This window comes from Peromyscus eremicus, chromosome 1 (assembly GCF_949786415.1).
Source record: "Peromyscus eremicus chromosome 1, PerEre_H2_v1, whole genome shotgun sequence".
Lineage (NCBI taxonomy): Eukaryota > Metazoa > Chordata > Mammalia > Rodentia > Cricetidae > Peromyscus > Peromyscus eremicus.
In genome coordinates this window covers 165,416,039-165,439,231 of record NC_081416.1, presented here as the reverse complement: position 1 = coordinate 165,439,231, position 23,193 = coordinate 165,416,039, and the positions used below count along the sequence as shown (strand labels likewise).

The window sequence follows — 23,193 nt, the reverse complement described above, 5'->3', positions numbered from 1 at the left end:
GAGTTCGCAGAGTCAGGAGTTTAAGGTCAGCATCAGATACATAAAGAGTTGAGGCCAGCCTGGGCTACTGTCAAGAGAAGGGGGCATTATAGATGCAGGTAACATCTTTCTCCAGAGAGAAAAGTTGAAGAGAGAAAGAACAAGAAACAGACATAGAAATAGATGTGCATGTGCAGGCAAAGAGAGAGCATGTGGGAGCTACTTCCAGAGAGACCCAGAGGTGCTATGGGATGTTCTGCATGTCAAATGTGTTGCTCTGATTGGTTAATAAATAAAACACTGACTGGCCAGTAGCCAGGCAGGAAGTATAGATGGGACAAGGAGAGAAGAGAATTCTGGGAAGTGGAAGGCTGAGGCAGAGAGAATGCCAGTTACCGCGATAACAAGGGAGATGTAAGATGTAAGGTACCGGTAAGCCACAAGCCATGTGGCAACTTATAGACTAATAGATTAATTTAAGATATAAGAACTAGATAACAAGAAGCCTGCCATGGCCATACAGTTTGTAAGCAATATAAGTCTCTGTGTGTTTACTCGGTTGGGTCTAAGTGGCTGTGGGACTGGCGGGTGAGAGAGATTTGTCCTGACCATGGACCAGGCAGGACTGGAGAAAACTCTTGCTACACAGAGGCCCAGCAGCATAGAAGGAGCAGGAGGGGCCCAAGAAGTACAGGCAAAAGACAGCTGCTCCCTGCCCTCTCGCAGGAGCCAGGAAACACCTCAGAAATTCACCTGCAGTCAACTCCACTCGACCTTGCAAGCCAGACTGTAGGGAGAACAGTGATGTGGGAAAGCCTTCCTCTCTGCCGGGCAGAGAGACTAACAGCGTTCCAATCCCAGCTGTGCCACTTCCTGGCTAAGACACTGAACAAATCAACTCCCTCTCTGGACCTCACATGCAAAATGCAGCTAAGGAAAGTTATTTGGTGATGGAGATGGCACCGGGTTGATGAGGGGCTTGCCTGGTATGCATAAAGCACTGGGTTCACCCTCCAGCACACTCCAAATGACTGTGGTTGAGAGGATACATAGAAAGAAAGGCGACGTGGGTACCTTTTGGAGGGCCCTGCCGAGGTATGCCACTAAGCAAAGACGCCACACACAACAGAGTTAGTTTAGGTTTATTGGGAGAGGGAAAGAGCCAAAGAGTGAAAGGCCGTGTCGGAGTGGGGGCTTGAGAGAGGCAGACAGACAAGAGGAAGAGAAGAAGCAAGAGAGAAAGGAAGAGGCAAGAGAGACGAGAGAGGGGAAGAGAGGGAAAGAGAGCAAGCTGTGCCTGGCGGGCACTTTTAAAGGGTGCACAGCTCATGTGGAAGGGCTGACGGTGGAAAGGCACCTGGCGACAGGTGATGATGTAACTACTCTGGCAGCAGAGGCAGGCTGCTGCTGCGGCATCAGAGACTAACATTCCTCCCTTTTGTTCATTATAAAAAGATTAGGAAATCGGAAGGGGGATGGTGAGGCAAGTGGGGCATATCAGCAATCCCAACATTCAAGAGCCTGAGGCAAGGGGATTGCTTTGAGTTTGACCTCAGCCTGGGCTACGTAGGTAGACCCTGTCTCATCCCCCGCCCCCCAGGACAGGGTTTCTCTGTGTAGCCCTGACTGTCCTGGAACTCACTCTGTAGACCAGGCTGGCCTCAAACTCAGAGATCTGCCTGCCTCTGTCTCCCAAGTTAGGATTAAAGACCACCACTGCCTGGCAGACCCTATCTCAAAAAAAAAAAAAAAAAAAAAAAAAAAAGGCATAATGATGCACGTCTGTAATCCCAGGATGAGACAGGTGGAGGCAGGAGGATGAGGAGTTCAAGATCATCTTCAGCTACACCTGAAGTTCTGGTCTGGATGGGTGAGACTTAGGAAGGGAAGCAGCTGTTGCCAAGCCTGAGACACCCAGTCTGATCCTCATACTTATGTGGTAGGAGGAGGACTAACGCCCTCGAGTTGTTCACACACACACACACACACACACGCACGCACGCACGCACGCACGCACGATAGGTAGGTAGGTAGGTAGGTAGATTTAAAAAAAAAAATTCCAGGCCAACCTGGGCTGCAAGAGACCCTCTCTCAAAAACATAGATAAATAAACAAGGAATTAAAATGAGACAAGGGAAAAACAGAGAAACAGAAAATAAGGATCTGGGTACCCCTCCCCGCTCCACTGTGCCCAGACCCCACCTTCTGTGGTTCCGAACTGGGGACCTACTTCTCCAGCAGCCGGGCCACCGCCTCCTGCGCCTGCTCCCCGTAGGCGTTGCCTTGCCGCAGCAGGCTCTCTGCAGCTTGTACCGCCACCTGCATCTTTTGCTGGTTCAGCTCCATCGTGGTGAGAAAATCCCGGTGCCTCTTCATCGCCTCTTCTACTGACTCCACCGTGCAGGGGAGCTCGGCGCCAGACAGCGCCACCTCCTGGGAAGGGAAGGGACACGGGTCAGCTCGGCTCCCACCGCAGGACGCCAGGGAGGCTGCCAGGAGCTTCAAGCACAGTTTCACCTCAGGGCTTTTGCTCTTGCTGGACCCTTTCCTTAGCAGTATGTCCTTCCAGATTCCTCAGGTCTCAGCCCCCTCTGCCGAATCTATCAACTGTCCCCTCTTGCCATTTCCTCCCAGATAACCCACAATCCCAATAAGCCACTCCAAAAGTGATCGTCTACAAATTCATCTCTAACAAAACACAAAACCCAAGCAGAGCGTGGTGACGCACACTTTTAATCCCAGCACTTTATGAGGTGGAGGCAGGCAGATCTGTGAGAGTTTAAGGCTAGCCTGGTCTATATAGAGAGCTCCAGGCCATCTTGGGCTACATAATGAGACCCTGCCTCCATAAAATCAAAGGTCTAAAGACATGGCTCATTGGTTAAGAGCGTTTATTGCTCTTCCAGAGGACCCAGGTTAGGTTCCTAGCAGCCCCATCTGGGAGTCTACAACCATCTGTAACTCCAGCTCCAGACAACAGCACCTTGGCCTTCTCGGGAACCTGCACTCACACGCTTATATACACACATGTGTGCACAATTAAAAATAATACAAATAAATTCTTTTTTAAAAAATTAAGTCAGGTAGTAGTAGTGGTGCACACTTCTAACCCCAGCACTCGGGAGGCAGAGGCAGGTAGATCTCTGAGTTCGAGGCCAGCCCGGTCCACAGAATGAGTTCCAGGACAGCCAGGGCTACACAGAGAAACTCTGTCTTGGGGTTGGGGGGCTGGGGGAATAGGGAGATGAAGAGATGGCCCAGCTGTTAAGAGCACAGGCTGCTCTTTCCAGAGGACCTGGATTCAGTTCCCAGCACCTGTATGGTGGCTCATAACTGTCTGTAACTCCAATCCCAAGGGATCTGATGCGCTCTTCTGGTCTCCCCAGACTCTAAATGCACTTTATGCGCAGACACAGGCGGGTAAAACAAATAAAAAATAAACCTTTTTGAAAAATTAAAAAGTGGCCACGTATGGTGGTGCATATCTTTAATCCTAGCACGCAGGAAGCAGAGGCAGGAGGATCTCTGTGAGTTCGAGGCCAGTCTGGTCTACATAGAGACATCCAGGACAGCCAAGACTGCATAGAGACCCTGTCCCGAAAATAAATAAATAAATAAATAAATAAATAAATAAATAAATAAATAACAAAACAACCAATTCCATAAACCTCACACCACTCAACATAACCTTTAAATTCTGTCACACACCTGCTCTCCCCCTCACAGTCCAAAACTCAATTTTCCCATTAAACAACCACGTCTCCCTTAATTCTCTATCCCCATCTTGAATAAAACAGAAATCTAGGGGTCCCGGGAAACACCCCACACCCCACCTGAACCCGCACCTGGTTGCGCAGCACTGCGAGCGCCTGGCACAGGTCTCTTAGGAAGAGCTGATAGACGTGCGCCTGGACCAGCGCCTCCCTGCGCTCCTCCCACAAGCCGAGCAGTTTGTGCCAGCCAACCTCGAGGTGCGGCAGCCACTCGTCTAGCGCCAGGCCGGGGCCCAGCTCCGCGCCGTCGGACGCCAGCAGCGCCTCGCTGGCAGCCACGATGCGCGTGTAGTCCTCCTCGCGCTGATCCACCTCCTCCTTGAGTGCGGCGTGGCGCGCCAGCAGGGTGTCCGCTTCCTCCAGGCTGCGCGGCAGCGGCCCCTCGACGGCGCCCGCCGCCTCCTGCGCCCGCACCAGCCAGTCCAGGAAAGTATCCAGATCGCGCAGGAAACGCTGCAGGCGACCTGCCGCCGCCACCGCCTCGCCGCAAGCCTGAGCCGCTCCGGCCAGCGCGCCCCACTCGGCTCCCAGCTCCTCTGCGCCCTGGTGCAAGCGCGTCGCCTGGGCGGGGAAGCGCTCCGCCAGCAGCGCCGCCTCCTCCAGCAGCGCCGCCTGTCGCGGCTCTAGTGCCTGCAGGGCCGCCTCCAGGCCACTCAGACGCCACTGCAGGGCTCCGCCCGCCCGGGGCGCGCTCTCTACCGCGCGCCGCTTCTCGCGCACCTGGGCGCGCACCTCGGCCACCTCCAGTACGTGGTTCTCCACCAGCAGCACGGCGCTCATCTCTTCTTTGCGCTGTTCCACCAGCTCCACGATGCGGTTCCACCTGTCCAGGGGCGGGAAAAAGGGTGATCAAATGTGGAGGTCCATGCACCTGGGGTAAAATCCATTCCTTGGCCACTCGAAAGCCACGGGACCTAGGAGACTGCAGGTTTGTGCCTGGATAAACAGGATTCCACCTTGGACAGTGCTTAAAGCGGCAGCTCTCAATGTATCGCTCCAGCGCCATCAAATTATCTTCATAATAATATTAGAATCCGATTTGTCATCTCATTCTCTTCCGGAGTTTAATCGCCAATTCCAGGGTCCACATATTAGCGACTAAAGGCAGAAAGCACACCAGAGATCCCCGCTGCCTGCCTTAAGTCACAGGCCAGAGAATCACAGCTTTATGGAGTGGTGCACGCCTATAATCTTAGCACTCCAGAGGCTGAGGCAGAAGGACTGCCTTGAGTTTAAGGCCAGCCTTGGATAGATACAAGAGGACAAAAAAGAGAGTGCGCGCTTCACAATGCTACTCTTTCCACTTTTTTCTATTATGAAAAATGATTGTATTTTACCGTCTGGAATGTAACTCAATGACTCAGCACTTGCTTCCCATGCGCAAGGCCCTGGATTCCATCCACAGCACCATGAAAAAAGAATTAATTGTGCCAACATATCTCAGGCTCTTTATTTATTCAGATTTGGTTTTTGCAGCTGTGTGGTGTGTGTGTGCTTGTGTATGCACATTTGCATGTGTGTCCTGGTGCACATACACGTGAATTAGCCTGTAGAGGCTAGAGGTTGACATCACTGGCTTCCTGAATCGCTCTCCATTTGATTTCTTGAGGCAGGGTCTCTCACCGCACCTGTAGATCTCCAATTCTGGCTATCTGGCTAGTCAGCTTGCCCCAGGGAACCCTTAGCTCCGCCTCTCAAATGCTGAGCCCACAGGAGGCTGTCAATCCTGCTCTGGCCCTCACACGTGTAAGATAAAATAGGTGAGGGGTTTGTTTGTTTGTTTGTTTGGGGGGGGTCTGTACTCATTTCATATGTGTGTGCACCAACTGCCAGTCACATGTCCACAGAGGTAAGAAGAGGGTGTTGTATCCCCTGGAACTGGAGTTGCAGAGGGTTGTGAGCCACCATGGGAGTGCTGGGAACAGAACCTGAGTTCTTTACAAGAGCAGTGCTCTTAACTGCTGAGCCGTCTCTCCACCATACCCCATCCCTTTCTAGAAGGATTCTAGTTTTTATCTCAGGCTGGCCTGAATCTGGTGTTCCTGCTGCTTCAGTCTCCTGATTGGGGAGACTGGATACAGGGATGTCTCTGGTTGTTGAGGCAGGACTGTAATGATATTTTATTTGTGCACCCCAATAAAGCTTATCTGAAGATCAGAGGAAAAAGCCAGCTGCTGTGGATATCACTCTGTATAAATAAACACTGATTGGCCAGTAGCCAGACAGGAAGTATAGGCGGGACTAACAGAGAGGAGAATGGAAGGAACAGAAAGGCAGATGGAGAGACTGCTGGAGCTGCCGCCAGGACAAGGAAGATGTAAGGTACCGATAAGCCACGAGCCACGTGGCAAAGTATAGATTAATAGAAATGGGCTAAATATAAGAGTAAGAGCTAGACAATGATAGGCCTGAGCTAATGGCCAAGCTAATGGCCAAACATAAGAGTCTGTATGTTTATTTTATAAGTGGGCTAAGGGACTGCCGGGGCTTGGTGGGAGCTGGAGAGAAATTTTCCAGCTACAGCCAGCTACTGTATTAAACATAGAAGTCAGGCAATGGTAGCATACACCTTTAATCCTAGCATTCAGGAGGCAGAGATCCATCCAGATCTCTGTGAGTTCAAGGCTGCACTGGAAACAGAGGCAGGTATGGTGGCACACATCTTAACCCCAGCACTTGGGAGGCAGAGTCAGGTGGATCTCTGTGAGTTCGAGGTGAGGCCAGCCTGATCTATGTAGCAAGTTCCAGGACAGCCAGTGCCACATAGTGAGACCCTGACTCAAATAAATAAATAAATAAATAAATAAATAAATAAATAAATAAATAAATAGCAAAACATAGAGCCAGGTATGCCTGTAATGCTGGTACCTGGGAGGTAGAAGAAAGAGGACCAAGAGTTCAAGGTCATCCTCAGCTACACAGTGAGTTCAAGGCCAGCCTGAGCAACAGGAGCCTTTGCCTCAAGAAACCAAAGTAATAGACAAGTAAATAAGAACCCCCAAACAAGATAAAGTGTGTGGGAAAACTCCTGGCCAATAATAGCAACCCATAAACTCTTTCTGAGCAAACCAGTGAACAGCCAAGGTAATGGGCTGCAGCTCCATATTAACCCATCACCACCAGCACTGGCTGTGTATTACCTTTTTGCCATGGTTGTCCTTGAGCCTGAAGAGATGGTTCAGTGGTTAAGAACTCATACGGCTCTCACAGAGGACCCCAGTTCCATTTCCAGCGCCCACATTGAGAAGCTCACAACCACTTGTGTCTCCAGCTCCAGGGGATCCAATGTCCTCTTGTGGCCGCTACAGGCACTGCACACAAGTGTGCCCCTCTCAAAAAGATTTTCCTGATTTACAAGGTTCACGTCGAAACCCCAGGAGGGGTGAAATCACACAGCTTTGGCTTTCAAAGCGAAGGCATTGACAGAAAGAAGGACTTTCCCGCCCAGGCCCCACCTACCTGCTGTTGAGGTGGTCCTGACAGGAGCGCACCTCATCTGAGCTGGGGTGACCTCCTTCCACCAACTCCTGAACCGTGTGGTTCACATCCAGGACTCGTCCCATCAGACTGTTCATCTCCTGGTCCAGACTTTCAAATCTGCAGAAGAGGGTGGAGAAATCAGAGGTCTGCAGGAAGCAGCTCACTTTTGGTCATAGGTTCCTACACCATTTCTGTTTCCCTTGCAGGAATTTCTCTCTCTCTCTCTCTCTCTCTCTCTCTCTCTCTCTCTCTCTCTCTCTCTCTGATGGTGAAGCATAGCTGCACATGTAGCTGAGGACGACCTTGAGCCCAGGCGTGCATGCCTCCCTGACCAGCACGGGCTCTAGTTTGTGTGCAGGCTGCTGCAATGTTAGATCACTCAGCACTCCATCCTGGTCTGGTCCTCTAGACTTGTCATCACACTGTCCCTGAATCACCACACCCATCCTCACCTCTGAATGCTGGCCCTCCACATCTCCATGTCCAACCTCAACCATTCCCTTTTGAATCTGTCTTCAACCTTATGGCTGGCTACATACATCCTTGGTGGTCTCACACCTACTGTGACTCAAACTGTCCTTGGCATCTCCCTTCCAACTTAGTCTTCCTCTGAATCCCTCACTCAGGGACAGCCCCAAACAACTCCCAAGCCCCTGACCTCTAGACCTTATTTTGGATAACTGCCCCAGATCATAATTTCCCCACAGTCTCTATCTACTTGCCTCCTGATCTGCTCCCCAACTCAACTGCCACAGTCGCCTCCTTCAATCTGCCCTACCATATGTCAGGCCAGGATTATTGATTTATTTTTATTTTTAATTTTTGAGGCAAGATCTCACTGTAACTTTGGCTGTCCTGGAACTCACTATGTAGACCAGGCTGGCCCTGAATTCACAGAGATCTGCCTGCCTATGCTGGGATTAAAGGTGTGCTCCAGGGAGGAAGCCACCTTAGTAGCTAGGAGATGACATCTGTCTTACTGGGAGTCTCAGGCATGGGCCAGGTTGGAGGGGTCTGTCAATATGTATTCTGTGAATATAAACCTCATAACAACAGCAAAGGGCTGTGGGAGACTCTGTACCCCGAAAGCATTTGCTAGGTGTTTCACACCAGTGAACTCATTTCCTGTTCACCACAAGCTGGAGACGTAGGCACGGGCAAACCGAGGTCCAGAGTGTAAGGCAGTCACAAATCTGATGAAGGATAAAGCTGGTGCCCCCATGTGAACTGCTGAGCCAAAGCATGTGAGGTTGTGTGCGTGAGCAAGGGGCCATGGGGGTCTTCCACATGCGTGCTCACCGGTGCTGCACCACCTCAACGTCGTCGAGGGAATCGGGTACACGCATGGCCAGCAGCCACTGCTCTTTCTCTCCAATCCACAGCTCGCACGCGTGCACCTCGCCGAACATGCGGTACACGGCGAGCGCGTCCCGAAGCCACTGGCGTCGCAGCGCGGCCACCTCGGTCACCTCGGCGAACAACTGCTCAGCTTCCACCACGCGCACCTGCAGCGCCACCACCAGCGGCCCGGCCCCACTGGCTCCTCCCAGTGTCGCCAGCTGGCGCCTAAGGCCACTCACAGGGCCGCGATGCGCTTCCACCTCGCCAGTGAGAGCGCGGTGCTGGCGCGCCAGGCGACGGCTGGACGCCTCGTCGTGACCGAAATCGCCGGCGGCTGCCAGGCGGTACGCGTCGCGAAGCCAGTCCAGGAGCCCGTCCAGGTCCGCGCCGAACTGATGCAGAGCCCGCGCCTCCTGCAACCTTCGTTCCCTGCGTGCCGCCGCCTCTTCCAGCCGCTGCCACCGACGCCGAGCGCTCGCTGCACGCTCCGCTAGGCTGGCCAAGTGCAAGGGCTCAGCGCCCGGACCCACGGAGCCACCCGCCGCAGCCAGCTCCTCTCCGCGTCGCAGCGCCTGCTGCAGCAGCGTCCGCCGGCCACCCAGTTCGCCCTGCAGGATCTTGTGCTGCGCCAGCAGGCGAGCGGTGCTGGACAGGTCGTGCGCGCCCCCCGCCGTGCCCGCCGCGCCGCCACTGCCGTTAGTGGCCTCTAGGAGGCGCTCTTTGTCCCGCGCCCAGCTCTCCGCCTCCTCCAGCTCTTGGAGCAGCGCCCACAGGCTCCGCGATGCCTCCAGCTCTGCTCGTCGCCGTGCCGCCTGATCCTGCAGCTCCGCCAGACAGCCGTGCACGTGGTTCACGCGGTTGCAAATGACCTGAGGATCGCAGGGCTGATAGCCTGGGACAGGGGAAGGAGAGAATAGGAAGAGATGTAAGCCCATGTCACCCCCTCCTAAGGCTTCCCGGACACTCCAAGCTTAGAGTAAGCACTAGATTCTCAGACCTCTCACCGACAACCTCGTTCTTCCTACCGTGGAATGTCACCAACTGTTTAGTCTTTCTTTGGGGTAATGGTTCCCTGGGGGCCGGTAAAGGCTATCTCCTTCATTAACTATCGCATTCTACACCATTCCATACAGGGCAGAGCCCAGTGAATGGGGTGACTTGCAGCTGACTGATGGATTCCAAGCATCTCAGACGTGTATACGAGAATGTGAACTCTGTTTCCCGGGGAACTGGGCCAAATGTCCTTCTGGAAGTGTTCAGGATTCCTCCTCTCCTCTTGCCTAATCTATTAATTAACATGGTTTTTTTTTAATTTTTATTTTGCAATACAATTCAGTTCTACATATCAGCCACAGATTCCCTTGTTCTCCCCCCTCCCGCCCCCCTCACCTTCCCCCCAGCCCGCCCCCCATTCCAATCTCCTCCAGGGCAAAGCCTTCCCCACAGACTGAGATCAACCTAGTGGACTCAGTCCAGGTAGCATGGTTTTTTGTTTGTTTTGTTTTGTTGAGACAGGGTCTCACTAGGTAGCTCTGGCTGTCCTTTAGTTCACTATACAGACCAGGCTGGCCTCAAACTCTCAAGGTCCATCTGGCACTAGCCTCCCTAGTACTGGGATTAAAGGTGTGTGGGTGGCACCATTGCCGTCCCATGAACGTTTTTCCTCAAATATTTCGACTTCCTCCTGAGTCCCTAATTCATAAGAAGAGAAACTGTGAAATTCATTTAACAGATCACAGTCAACCTTTCCTTGATGGACCGAATACAGCCAGCAGTGCATGCCTGTAATCCCAGAACTCGGAAGGTGGGAGCAGGAAGATTGCAAGTTCAAAGCCAGCCTGGACTCCATAGCAAGGCTCTGTCAAAAAATTAAAAAATTAAAAAGGGGCTGGAAAGATGGCTCAGTGGTTAAGAGCACTTGTTGCTCTTCCAAAGGGACCTGAGTTGGGTTCCCAGCACCCATGTTGGGTGGCTCACAACTGACTGTAACTCCAGCCACATGGGATTCGATGCCCTATTCTGTCCTCCACAGACACCCACACTCACACAGGCACACATGCACACACAAAAGTAAAATCAGTCTTTAAAAAGATCTTTAAAGCCAGGCCAATCGGCCCAGCTATTTAGGAAACCACCTGGGTTACCACGTGAGTTCAAGGCTAGCCTGAGCAACTTAGTGAGCCCTGTGTCAAAATGAAAAATTAAAGGGAGGCATGCCTATAGCTCAGAGGCCGCCCGTGAGCAGCTGGGAGCCAGCTAATCAGCAGACCATCCACTCAGTGTGTCCAAAGCCCTAGGTCCAGTGCCCAGTACTGAAAAAGGGGTTGGGGATGAGGTCGATCAAGAGCATGTTCTGGATCCATAGTGCATCATCACCATGGCAACACAGCCCACATCGGCCTCTTTGCTGTATCCTCAGTGCTACTACTGGTCATCTGGGAAACCACAAGAAGAGGATAGAGGAGGCCTCCTGGACATTCATCCCTAAGGCAAGAGAGGGCCCAACAGCCTCTGGGGGAGTGATGTGAGTGACAGGAGTCTGGGTCAAGATCAGGACATCCACCAGGATTAGGGAAAAACCCTCAATGTTTGTTCTTTCTTTCTTTTCTTTTCTTTCTTCTTCTGTTTTTTAGATTTATTTATTTATTATATATACAGTATTCTATCTGCAGACCAGAAGAGGGCACCAGATCTCATTAGGTGGTTGTGAGCCACCATATGGTTGCTGGGAATTGAACTCAGGACCTCTGGAAGAGGAGTCAGTGCTCTTAACCTCTGAGCCATCTCTCCAGCCTGTTCTTTCTTCCTTCCTTCCTTCCTTCCTTCCTTCCTTCCTTTCTTTCTTCCATTCTTTCTTTCTTTCCTTCTTCCTTCCTTCCTTCCTTTTTTCTTGAGATAGGAAGTTGTCAAATCACTCCAAATGCCTTGAACTCTCTATGTAGCTAAGGGTGTCCTTAAACTTCCAATCCTTCTGTCTCCATCTTCCAAGTGCAAGGATTACAGTCATTCACCACTGCACTGTTTGTGGGTGCAAAGGACAGAACCCAGGGCCTCCGGCATGCTAGGCTAGACCTCTACCCACTTAGCCACATCCCCAGCCCAAACTTACTCTTAGGAGGTAGCACATGCCCAATAAGATGAGAAACTCCCCCATCATCTTGCAAGCTCTGTGGTCTAGGCTTCTGTTTCCTCACCAAAGAAGAGGCTGCCAGCACTCGGGGCCGGCTGGCAAACATCAATCAAGTATCGGAACACCATCAACGAGGTCATCCCCTGACCACAGTGCAGTAGAACAAAATCGAACCCACTCACAATCAATCCAGGGCACAGACAAAATCAAGGTGGCTGTGCCAACCACAATGACCCCCACATCCCCTCAGCTGGCCAAGGTAAATAATGCTATTGTTAACTGCAAAAGCCTCCACTCCTATATAAATAAGAATGAATGGGATGCTCAGTCATGAGGGGCTGGAAAATCACTCAGTGGTCAAGAGCACTTCGGACCCTGGTTTGATGCCTAGTACCCACATGGCAGCTCACAACTATTCATAACTCCAGTTTAAGGGGATCCAATGCCTTCTTCTGATTTACAAGGGTACCCAAGCAGGTATGAGGTACATACATACATACATGCAGGTGAGACACTCATATACATAAGAAATAAATCTAAAAACAAAAAAAAAATTGAGACAGGGTTTCTCTGTGTAGCAGCTCTGACTATCCTGGAACTCTGTAGACCAGGCTGGCTTCGAACTGAGAGATTCGCCTGCCTCTGCCTCCTGAGTGCTGGGATTAAAGGCGTGCGCCACCACACCTGGCACATCCTTAGCTCTTTATACATTTGTTGTTGTTTTTTGGTGTTAACTGAGATTGAGTTGTGAAAGGCTTAGCACATTAATGTTCAAAACAAGTGAGGTATTTCTGCATAACTGAAAAGCAGGACAAAATTTGGTGGTCCAACATTCCACTTGGCATTGGTACCCACATGATCTTCCTAACCAAGTGAAATCCTAGACTCTGCTTAGATGCCTCCAAGAACAGAAAGACCCACCCTTCCTTCATCCCTTCCTTCATCCCTTCCTTCATCCCTTCCTTCATCCCTTCTTTCTTTCCTTCCTCCCTCCTTCCCTACCTCCCTTCCTTCCTTCCATCTCTCAGGAGTCCTCTTTGCCTTTATTAGCATCACCATGAAAGACTCCATCCCCTCCATTCCCCAGACTCACCCTGCAGCTGAGAGAATCTCAGGGCCGCAGCATTGAGGGCCTCCACCCGCTCACTCTGGGCTGCGATGTCCCCCTCCAGTAATCCATGCTTCTGTAGCAGGTCGTCGGCCTCCACCAGATGCTGCCCACATTCCCGAGACAGCAGCTGAGTCTGCCGGGAGACAGCACTGAGCTCACACCGGCATCGCCAGGACCAGCCTTTGCCACAGGACACTGCTAGGGCAACTCTCGTCCCTGTCATGGTCTCCCTGTGTCTGTCATCCTGCGTCCCAGAATGTTCCCATCTCTCACTGTCTCCATGCTACTGCCATAGTCTCTCTCTCTCTCTCTCTCTCTCTCTCTCTCTCTCTCTCTCTCTCCACCTTCCCTCTTTTTTCTCTTTCTCTCTTTCTCCTCCTTCTCTTTACTCCCCATCCTTTTCTGTTCCTCTCTCTGTCTCTACCTTCCTCTCCATCCATCTCTGGCAGATACCTCTTTTCCAAACTGACTCTACCCTGGTGTTTTCCCTGTAGCCAGACATTTGTCTGCTTTTCTGTGTGTGGTGTGTTTGTGTGTATGTGTGTGTGTGTGTGTGTGTGTGGAGTATGTGTGGTGTGTGTGTGTGTGTGTGTGTGTGTGCTGTGTGTATGTGTGTGTGTGTATGTGTGTGTGCTGTGTATATGTGTGGTGTATGTGTGGTGTGTGTGTATGGTGTGTGTGTGTGGTGTTTGTGTATTGTGGTGTGTGTGTAGTGTGTGTGTGGTGTTTGTGTGGTGTATGTGTGTGTGTGGTGTGTGTGTGGTGTGTGTGTGTATGTGTGAGTGTGTGTGTGGTGTGTGTGTATGGTGTGTGTGTATATTGTGGTGTGTGTGTATGGTGTGTGTGTATGGTGTGTGTGTATATTGTGGTGTGTGTGTATTGTGGTGTGTGTGTATGGTGTGTGTGGTGTATGTGTGTGTGGTGTGTGTGTGTAGCGTGTGTATGTGTGTGGTGTGTGAATATGTGTGAATGTGAGTGTATGTGTGTGGTGTGTATGTGAGTGTGGTGTGTGTGTATTATGGTGTGTGTATATGTGTATGTGTGAGTGTGTGTGTGGTGCATGTGTGTACATGTGTTTAAGACGTTGGGGGGCACTCATGCCAAAATATGCCTGTGAAGGTGAAAGAGCAACTCCGTGATGTCAGTTCTCCCTGCCACGTGGGTTCCAGCACTTCCCTGCTTTGTTTTGTTATATGTGTTTACTTATTTACTGTGTGTGCACAGGCTCGCACACTCATTTGTTTACTTATTTACTGTGTGCACAGGCTCACACACGCTCGTGTGTTTACTTATTTACTGTGTGTGTACAGGCTCACACACGCTCATGTGTTTACTTATTTACTGTGTGTGCACAGGCTCACACACGCTCGTTTGTTTACTTATTTACTGTGTGCACAGGCTCACACACGCTCATTTGTATAGATGTCAGAGGATAATTTTGGGGAGTTGGCTCTCTCCTTCTACATATGAGTCCTGGAGATTGAATCAGGTCACCAGCTTGATACCAGACACCTTTTTACCCGATGAGACACCTTGCTGGACCCTTTGTTTTGTTTTGTTTGTTTGTTTTTTGAGACAGGGTTTCTCTGTGTAGCCCTGGCTTTCCTGGAACTCACTCTGTAGACCAGGCTGGCCTTGAACTAACAGAGATCCACTTGCCTTTGCCTCCTGAGTGCTGGGATTAAAGGCGTACACCACCAATTCAGGCTTTTTTTGTTTTGGTTTTTTAACTTGAACTCTCTATGTAGCTAAGGATGACCTTGAACTCCAGATCTCTCCCTCTGCATCCTGAGTGCCAGGAGTACAGGTGTGCACTGCCACACCCAGTTTTACGTGGTGCTGGGGGTGGAACCCAGGGCAGGCAAGCACTGTACCAACTGAGATACATCTCCCCTGACCTGAGGCTTCCTCTTTATCTTCTGTCTTCTCCCTCATGCACCTCTTCCTCTGTGTCAACCCTCTGTCTGCATCCTTCCCTGTCCTCCAAACACCTGACCCCCCACTCTGAGACCCCTCATCTGGTCCTCACCTGCATCTCCTCCATCCAGTCCACCATGTAGACCATCTCCTGGAAGACCTTTTGCAGGGCCAAATTCTGTTCCAGCCGGGTCCGCCGGGCACCTACCAGCCCAGTCAGCAGGGCCCACTGGCGAAGGACACTGTCACGTTGGGCTGCTACCCGCCGGGCATCGTAGTAGCCTTCAGCTGCCAGTGCCTGGGCTAGCTCCGCTACGCCCTGAACCCGCTCCTCATAGGCTGCAATATCTGCCTCAATGGCCTCGTGCTTCTTCATGGCTGCCTCCACTGCTGGCAGTTCATATCCGAAGTTGTCCTGGGAAGTTGCAGGCCACAGACACCTACCATGCTGCTTCAGCCGGCCACCTGCTGCTTTGACCCCGAATGACCCTAGAAACTCCCCTCATCGTCTCAAGAGACCAAACCTACAGCTTCTTTATCCCAGAGACCAGCCCATCTTCCCAGTTATCTTGAACATCAGCCCACCTTTCCCTGTTAGCCTGGAGACCAACCCCACCATCCCTGGTTACCCTGGAAATCAGTCCCACTGTTACCCTGGAGACTACCCTCACCCTAGTCAGTTTCCTTAGAAACCAGTCTCATCCTCCTTTGTTACCTTGGAGACCAGTCCCGCCCACCTCCAATTACCCTAGAAATCAATCCTACTTTCTGCTGCCTTGGAAACCAGACCCATCATAGTTTCTCTAGACAACAGAACACCAATTCTAGTTGCCCCGGAGATCGGTCCACTCCCTACTCCTGTTACCCTGGAGACTAGCCCCATCCTCCCTGGTTACTCTAGAAACTGTCCCACCTTCCCCAGTTACTCTGCACACCAGTTTTGTCCTCCTCTGTGGTATGTCTACCTGTGAACTTGTCCAGAAAACAGCCCCATCTTTGCATCGTTCTGGAGACTGGGGCCCAGATTTGCCCCATCCTGTTACTCGGGGGACCAGTTACCCTGAGTTACCCTGGACACCAGATGCAGTCTCCATCTTCACTCACTCTAGCTAAACATTTCCCTTCTGTGTTAAGGGGGCTCTATTTCCCCCTCTCTCTCAAGATGAACTTCACTCTCCTGTCTCCTCTGAACTCAGACCCACGCCCCTCACCGATCTCTTAGGACTCCCTCCCTTCCAACCCTCTTTTGTTGCACAGAAGACTAAACCAACCTTCCCTGTAGCTTAGCCTCCATTTTGAGTCCCAGGGCAATGAGGTCTTCTCACCCTCAACCCCCTACGCCCTCTCCACCCTCCACCCTCCAGCCCTAGGCAAACCCAAGCTCATACCTGGGAGACCAGGCGCTGGTTCTCATTCAGCCAGCTCTCCCTCATGGCCACCTTGTGGTCAAATCTTTGAGCCAAGAGTTCCAACTTCTCCTGTCGGATGAGCTCGGCTCTGAGGGCCGCCTCCCGCTCATGCTCAGCCTTCTCCAGGTCACCCCATGCCTGGAGGAAGACAAGAGGAGGTGCTTAGCGTCCAACAACTGTCCCCTGTTTAAAGATCCTGGCTTTCCTGCCTGAGGCCACTCACCGCATATGCGGCACCTTCAAGCAAATTAAAAGGAAAAAAAGAACCTGCTGCCTTCTGGTGATACTACCCCTGGAAGACTGGCAGAATAAACATTCAGTCCATGATTCTATAATGGGAACCTTTACAATTCCATAATGCCATCTTGTCTCTCCCTATGTCCGCAACCTCACTGTGGTGATTCGAATGAAAATGGCCACCATAAGCTCATAGGGAGTGGCACTATTAGGAGGTGTGGCCTTGTTGGAGTAGGTGTGGTCTTGTAGGAGGAAGTGTTACTAGGGGCAGGCTTTGAGATTTCAGATGCTCAAGCCAGGCCCAGTGGCTCACTCTCTTACTGCTGTCTGCCGATCCTGATGGAGAACTCTTAGCTCCTTCTCCAGCACTACGTCTGCCTACATGCCACCATGCTTCCCGCCATGATGATAACGGACCAAACCTCTGAACTCTAAGTCACCCGATTAAACGGGCACTCACCTTGTCGATATCCCAGATGCCACAGCCTTCCCGAGGCACAAAGAGGCGCCGGTTGTGGGCACGCAGTTTGCTCTGGATACTGAAGAGCAGCACCTCCAGGTTCCCCTTCTCCTGAAACCTGAGGAGGCATGAGTTCAGGGTCCCCGTCTCACACTCCCATCACCACCCCTCCGCTCCTCAGCCCAGTCTCACTTGACGGGCTTCTCCAGCGTACAATAGGCAGTGAAAGCCTGCAGCTGCTGCTGCACCCCACTCAGGGAGTTGGCAAACTTCTGGTTGCTGATGAGGCCCACGGTGCGCTGAATCCAGGCCAGCAGCTCCGCCGCCAGCTCCTCGTAGCGCTCTATGATCTTGTCCACCTCCAACACCTGGTCCAGGACCTGACCCAGCAAAAAAGGGAGAGTCAGCTTTGTTTCCAAGGACGAGGTACAGGGTCTGGTTCTGGTGTAAAGCAAGGGTGGGTTGTCCTGATGGCTATGGGTACCAGTATAGAGACTTAATCTCCAAGACCCAGCAGGGGTTCCTAAAGTCTCTGCCCTCCCCCATTCCTTGGCTCCCTCCTACCTTCCCAATCCGCTTTCCCTCCACAGCCAGAGCCTTCATCTTGGAGAAGTAGTGGTAGAAGGAGACCACATAGGTGATGATGGACTTCTCATCTGGAGCCTCCATGTTCACATCTGGTGGGAGAGGGGATTCAAAGAACACGGTGGAGTTTCTGACTATCTGTGTGGCCTTAGGCAAAACAACCTCTCTGGTCCTCAAATGTTGGTGTTTTCTTTTTCTCTTTAAATTTTTTTTTTTTTTTTTTTTGTAATTAAAAAGATCATTTTACCATTTTTTGTAATGGGTGTTCTGCCTGCGTGTGACTGCACCATGTGTGTGCAGTGTTGTTGCAGGCCAGAAGAGGGCACCAGATCCTCTGGAGCTGCAGTTTCAGATGGTTGTGAGTTGCCACATGGGTGCTGGGAACTGAACCCCAGATCCTTCACAAGATCAGTCAGGCTCTTAGCCACTGAACCATCTCTTTATTTCTGGTTTTCTTTTTCTTTTCCTTTCTTTTTTCTTTCTTGCTTTGTTTCTTTGTTTCTTTTTTTCTTATAGTAATTTGGGGAGGCAGGTTTTTTCTTTTTTTCTTTTTTCTTTTCGGTTTTTCAAGACAGGGTTTCTCTGTGTAGTCCTGGCTGTCCTGGAACTTACTCTGTAGACCATTCTGGCCTGGAACTCAGAGATCCACCTACCTCTGCTTCCCAAGTGCTGAGTTAAGGGTGTACAGCACCACAGACCGGCTATTTTTTCTTAACATTTTTAAATTTTATTTTTATTTATATGTCTGAGTGTACTGCCTACATGTATGTCTGTGTATTACATGTGCTATACAGTGCCCACAGATGCCAGAAGAGAGCATTGGATGCCCTATGACTAAACTTACAGCTGTGAACCACTATTTGGGAGCAGGACATAAAACCTGGGTCCTCTGGAAGAGCAACCTATCAGTTTTCTTTTTTGGGGGGAGGGGTAATTTTTAAATTTTATTTTATTTTATGTACATTGGTGTTTTGCCTGCATGTATGTCTGTGTGAGGGTGTCTGATCCCATGGAACTGGAGTTATAGACAGTTGTGAGCTGCCATGTGGGTGCTGGGAATTGAACCCGGGTCCTCTGGAAGAGCAGTTAGTAAGTCAGTGCTCTTAACCGCCATCTCTACAGCCTCTTCCTTCCTTCCTTCCTTTCTTTCTTTCTTTCTTTCTTTCTTTCTTTCTTTCTTTCTTTTTTGACAAGTCTTACTGTGTGGTCCAGCATGCTTCGAACTTGCTTTGTAGACCAGGGTAGTTCTGTACTCACAGAGATCCACCTGCTTCTGCCTCCCAAACTCCACCTCCTCTGGTGTTTTGTTTTATTTTTGGTGTTTTTTTGTTTTGGTTTGGTTTGGTTTGGTTTTTTTTTTTTTGGTTTTTCGAGACAGGGTTTCTCTGTGTAGCTTTGTGCCTCTCCTGGAACTCACTTGGTAGCCCAGGCTGGCCTAGAACTCACAGAGATCCGCCTGGTTCTGCCTCCTGAGTGCTGGGATTAAAGGCGTGCGCCACCACCGCCCGGCTTATTTTTGGTTTTTAATCTGCCCAGTGGGGATCTTCTATTCATGGGATTAAACAGTGTCTGACACATAACCATAGATAAATTATCTATAATTATTTCTTTTTAACCACATTAAATTGATTAGTTCATTATGTGCCATGCGGGACTGGTTATCTCCTTCTACCATGTGGCGCTCATGCTGTCAGGCTCAGAGGCAGCACCTTTACCAGGTGAACTGTCTCACTGGCCCCTGTAATTATTTTGAACACCATCCTACCAATGCCTACCACCTCATGCATATCCTTTCTTTCTTCCTCGATACCATTCTCCCTCTGTATGTGTAACTTCTACTCACAGCTTAATTCAAATTTGCTCACACAAGCTTTCATCCTACCTGGATCTGAATTCTTTACCTCATTTTCTCTCATCATTCTCTCTCATAACATCCTGTGTGTGCATGTGTGCATGCGTGCGTGCGTGCGTGTGTGTGTGTGTGTGTGTCTATCTGTCTGTGTGTGTCTGTATATTTGTATGTCTCTACGTGTGTGTCTGTGTCTTTATGTGTGCATCTGTGTTTGTATGTGTCTCTCTGTGTGTGTCTGTATGTGTGTCTGTGTATGTTTCTGTCTGTGTCTGTGTGTCTGTGTGTGTGCTTGTGTGTGTGTCTGTGGGTATCTATGTCTATGTCTCTGTGTGTGTCTGTGTATGTGTGTCTGTGTGTCTCTCTGTGTGTGTCTGTGTGTGTTCCAACTCACGGACCTGCACATGCTGGGCAAGTGATCAACAACCGACCTGCATCCCCAGCCTCATACAGTTTCTCATTTCCTCCTTGGAAGGCATCAGGACTTGGAATTAAGCTGCAACCACACTCTGTGGAGATATCTAGGCCTGTCTTTTTCTCCACAGTCCCTGCCATGCCTAGCACTCAGATGCCACTCCAGGTACTCCACATACACACTAACCAAGTGTATGATGTTTGAGGATTGACACTGAGGACTCAGGCTTCAACAGTAGCATATGTTTGAATCTCAGCTTAACATCTTACTTGCTGTGTGTTCTCAGGAAATGGCCCTAACTTCTCTGAGCCTCAGTTTCTCCCACTGTTACAGTGAGGACAATCTCGATCCCTGCCTCCCAGAAACATGAGAAAACTTACAGAGAATATGCCAGCTGTGGCAGTACACACCTATACTCCTAGCACTCAGGTCGTGGAGGCAGCAAGAGCAGGGACCCAAGGCCAGCCTTGGTTACATAATTAGAGGTCAGCTATTCCTGTCTCAAACATCAATACAAAGAAAAGAAGGGCTGGGGTGGGGCTAGAGAGGTGGCTTAGCAGTTAAAAGAGGCCATACTGCTCTTGCAGAGGATTGGAGTTCAGTTCCCAGCATCCACACGGGACAGCTCACAACTGCCTTTAACTCCTCCAGCTCCAGGGGACCCAATGCCTCTGGCTCCGTAAGCACCTAAAAACATATACGCATACCCAAACACAGACATACACACACACACACACACACACCTAAAAAGGAAACAAAATTTTTATTTTTAAAAAATAATAAATAGCCACAAATGAGACACTCAACAAATTCTAATGTTACTTAAATATAAGTATCAAATTTTGCGACAAGGTCTCACTGTGAAGCGTGGGTTGGCTTTCAACTCTTCATCCTCCTGACCCAGTCTCCCAAGGCCTGGCATTACAGCCATGTGCCACTACACCCAGTCCACAGTAATCTTTACTGGTCATGAAACTGACACCCATTGACGTCTATTATGTTCGGGCACTGAGAGCAGAATACTGCTATCAGACACAGCATCGACTTGCTGAGATCATGTTTCTGCTTTTCAACATATGGTGGGTGTGATGGTTAGTTTCAATTGGTGGCGTGCATGTCTGGGAAGGATGGTCTTCATTAATTGACAGAGGAAGAAGGCCCAGCCCACTGTTGGAGGCATCATTCCCTAGGCAAGGGGGCCTGAACTACGCAAGAGCAGAGAAATCACAGACAAGCAAGTGAATACAGGTGCATTTCTCTCCTCTTTTGACTATGGGCGTCACATGTCTGGCTATTGTATGTGCCTCACACTTTATCTTCCCCACAATGATGGGCTTTAACCTGGAATCACAAGCTAAAAATTAAACCATTCTCCTCTAAGTTGCTTCTTGTCAGGGTGTGTAATTAGAGCAAGAGAAATAAAACTATGACACAGTAAGTGACTTCAATGAGCTTTCATTTACAGCTCTTCAAAACACAGTTAAAGCTAGACTTAATGCCAGGCATGGTGGTGGCGCATGCCTTTAATCCCAGCATTTGGGAGGCAGAAGCAGGCAGATCTCTGTGAGTTCGAGGCCAGCCTTGTCTCAGAGCAAGTTCCAGGACAGCCAGGGCTACACAGAGAAACCCTGTCTCAAAAACCATAAATAAATAAACAAACAAACAAATAAATAAAAATAAGTAAATAAAGCAGAGTTGACAGGCTGGGATGTGACTCCACGGTAGAACACTTGCCTAGCTTGTACAAGTCCTGAGGTTTAATCCCCAGTACTGCAAAAATTAACAAATAAACAACTCCTCAGTAAGATCAGCATGTGGGTGAAAGAAAAGAATGTGAGCATGAAGGGAACAATTGTGATAACCACCCAGCCATGCTGTCTGTGTGCAGAAAAGGAAGCGCTGTCATCTCAGAGGCTGGGGGATGATGGTGCCAGGGAACACTGAGGATTGCCACCAAGGATGAGGGAGGAATGGGGCTGGGATAGACAGACGATGAGTGAATCAGGATAGAAATGAGATCGGATATGAGGATAGGGATGGGGAGAGGAGGAAAGGTAAAAGCAAGGCCTGGTAGGGCAGGCCCTATCATCCCAGACACTTGGAAGGCTGAGGCAAGAGGATGGTGAGCTCAAGGACCCTGTGCAAAACAACAGTAAATAGAAAACTGCAATATAGCTCAGTGGTAGAGCCCCTGCCTAGAATCCCCCAGTGAGGGGCTGGGGTGTGGCTCAGTGGTCGAGCCCCTGCCTAGAATCCCCCAGTGAGGGGCTGGGGGTGTGGCTCAGTGGTAGAGCCCCTGCCTAGAATCCCCCAGGGAGGGGCTGGGGTGTGGCTCAGTGGTAGAGCTCCTGCCTAGAATCCCCCAGGGAGGGGCTGGGGTGTGGCTCAGTGGTAGAGCCCCTGCCTAGAATCCCCCAGTGAGGAGCTGGGGTGTGGCTCAGTGGTAGAGCCCCTGCCTAGAATCCCCCAGTGAGGAGCTGGGGTGTGGCTCAGTGGTAGAGCCCCTGCCCTAGGATTCAGGTGTGAGGGGTTTAGGTCTAACAAGTACCAGGTACTATGTTCAATGTCTAGTACCAAAACAACAACAAAAAGGAATGAAGTTAGAGGTGACGTTGTGGTTGGGAGCGGAGACATTGCTGAGGACTGGAGAGGGTGTTGGATTTAAAGCTGGGGCTGGAGAGAAGATGGGGGTTGGGGATGGAGTCGGGGGTGAGGAGAGGAGCGGTTCCACTGGGATGAGAGGGGGGTGAGGATGGAGAGAGGAGGATATGTGCTGGGAAGGGGGAGGGATGGAGATAAGGAAGGCTTGGAGAGCGAGGTGGGATTTGGAATGACCGTGGGCTCTGCTGTGGTACTGGGTGAGAGGCAATGATTCTCACAGTGGAGTTGGGAGGGATCCAGAGACGGGACCAGACGGGGCTCACCTTCGGGGTCCAGCAGACGTGCTAGCCCCAGGTGCTGTTCGGCTGTGCGGAAAGCTCTCTGCAGGTTGTAGTTGGCGTTGGACTTGGTGAGTTTGCTGAAGTCCACAAGATCAGGCCTGGGCAGGGGCACAGAGCAGGTGGGCAGCAGGCAGGCTCCAGGGCCAGTGGGCAAGCAGGTAAAAGGACATCTTTACCTGAGCCCCACCCAGATGAGGGGCACAACCCGGCCAAAGAGGAAAAGCGTGTGTGCTATGGGACCAGGCAAGCATGTGCCTAGGGCATGCATTGTTTGTTAGGGCATGTGTGAACATGTATTCGTGTGTATTTATCACGGGGCCAGGCTGTGTGCACAGACTAGTGGCCCTGTCCACGGAAGCTTGGAGTGATGAGCCCACAGGATGCTTTCCTGTGTAAGTCTGTGGGATCATCTGGCAATACGAATCTGTACAGCCCTGTGTGTGTCGCATGGGAGCATGGGTACACATGGCGCCCCCATGTCTACTTGGATATATCTGTACACAGCATTACATAGTAGTCAGGGCACATGTACTCATGATGCCCGTGTGTACTCAGGTGCATTCAT

At 50.6% G+C, this 23,193-nt stretch overlaps 1 protein-coding gene across 2 annotated transcripts in view; it reads right to left on the bottom strand.

Annotated features, from left to right (window-relative positions):
* The window catches only part of Sptbn4 (spectrin beta, non-erythrocytic 4), an 87,766-nt gene that overhangs the window by 43,915 nt on the left and 20,658 nt on the right, over positions 1–23,193 (bottom strand). For both annotated transcript variants that reach the window (XM_059279487.1, XM_059279497.1), the window contains exons 6-16: positions 22,611–22,726; positions 17,402–17,514; positions 17,030–17,217; positions 16,838–16,955; positions 16,120–16,278; positions 14,844–15,146; positions 12,797–12,947; positions 8,532–9,465; positions 7,212–7,349; positions 3,825–4,575; positions 2,210–2,412 (exon numbers count right to left, since the gene is read on the bottom strand). In XM_059279487.1, the coding sequence (XP_059135470.1) occupies positions 2,210–2,412; positions 3,825–4,575; positions 7,212–7,349; positions 8,532–9,465; positions 12,797–12,947; positions 14,844–15,146; positions 16,120–16,278; positions 16,838–16,955; positions 17,030–17,217; positions 17,402–17,514; positions 22,611–22,726 (3,174 nt within the window). The remainder of the gene's footprint in view (positions 1–2,209; positions 2,413–3,824; positions 4,576–7,211; positions 7,350–8,531; positions 9,466–12,796; positions 12,948–14,843; positions 15,147–16,119; positions 16,279–16,837; positions 16,956–17,029; positions 17,218–17,401; positions 17,515–22,610; positions 22,727–23,193) is intronic.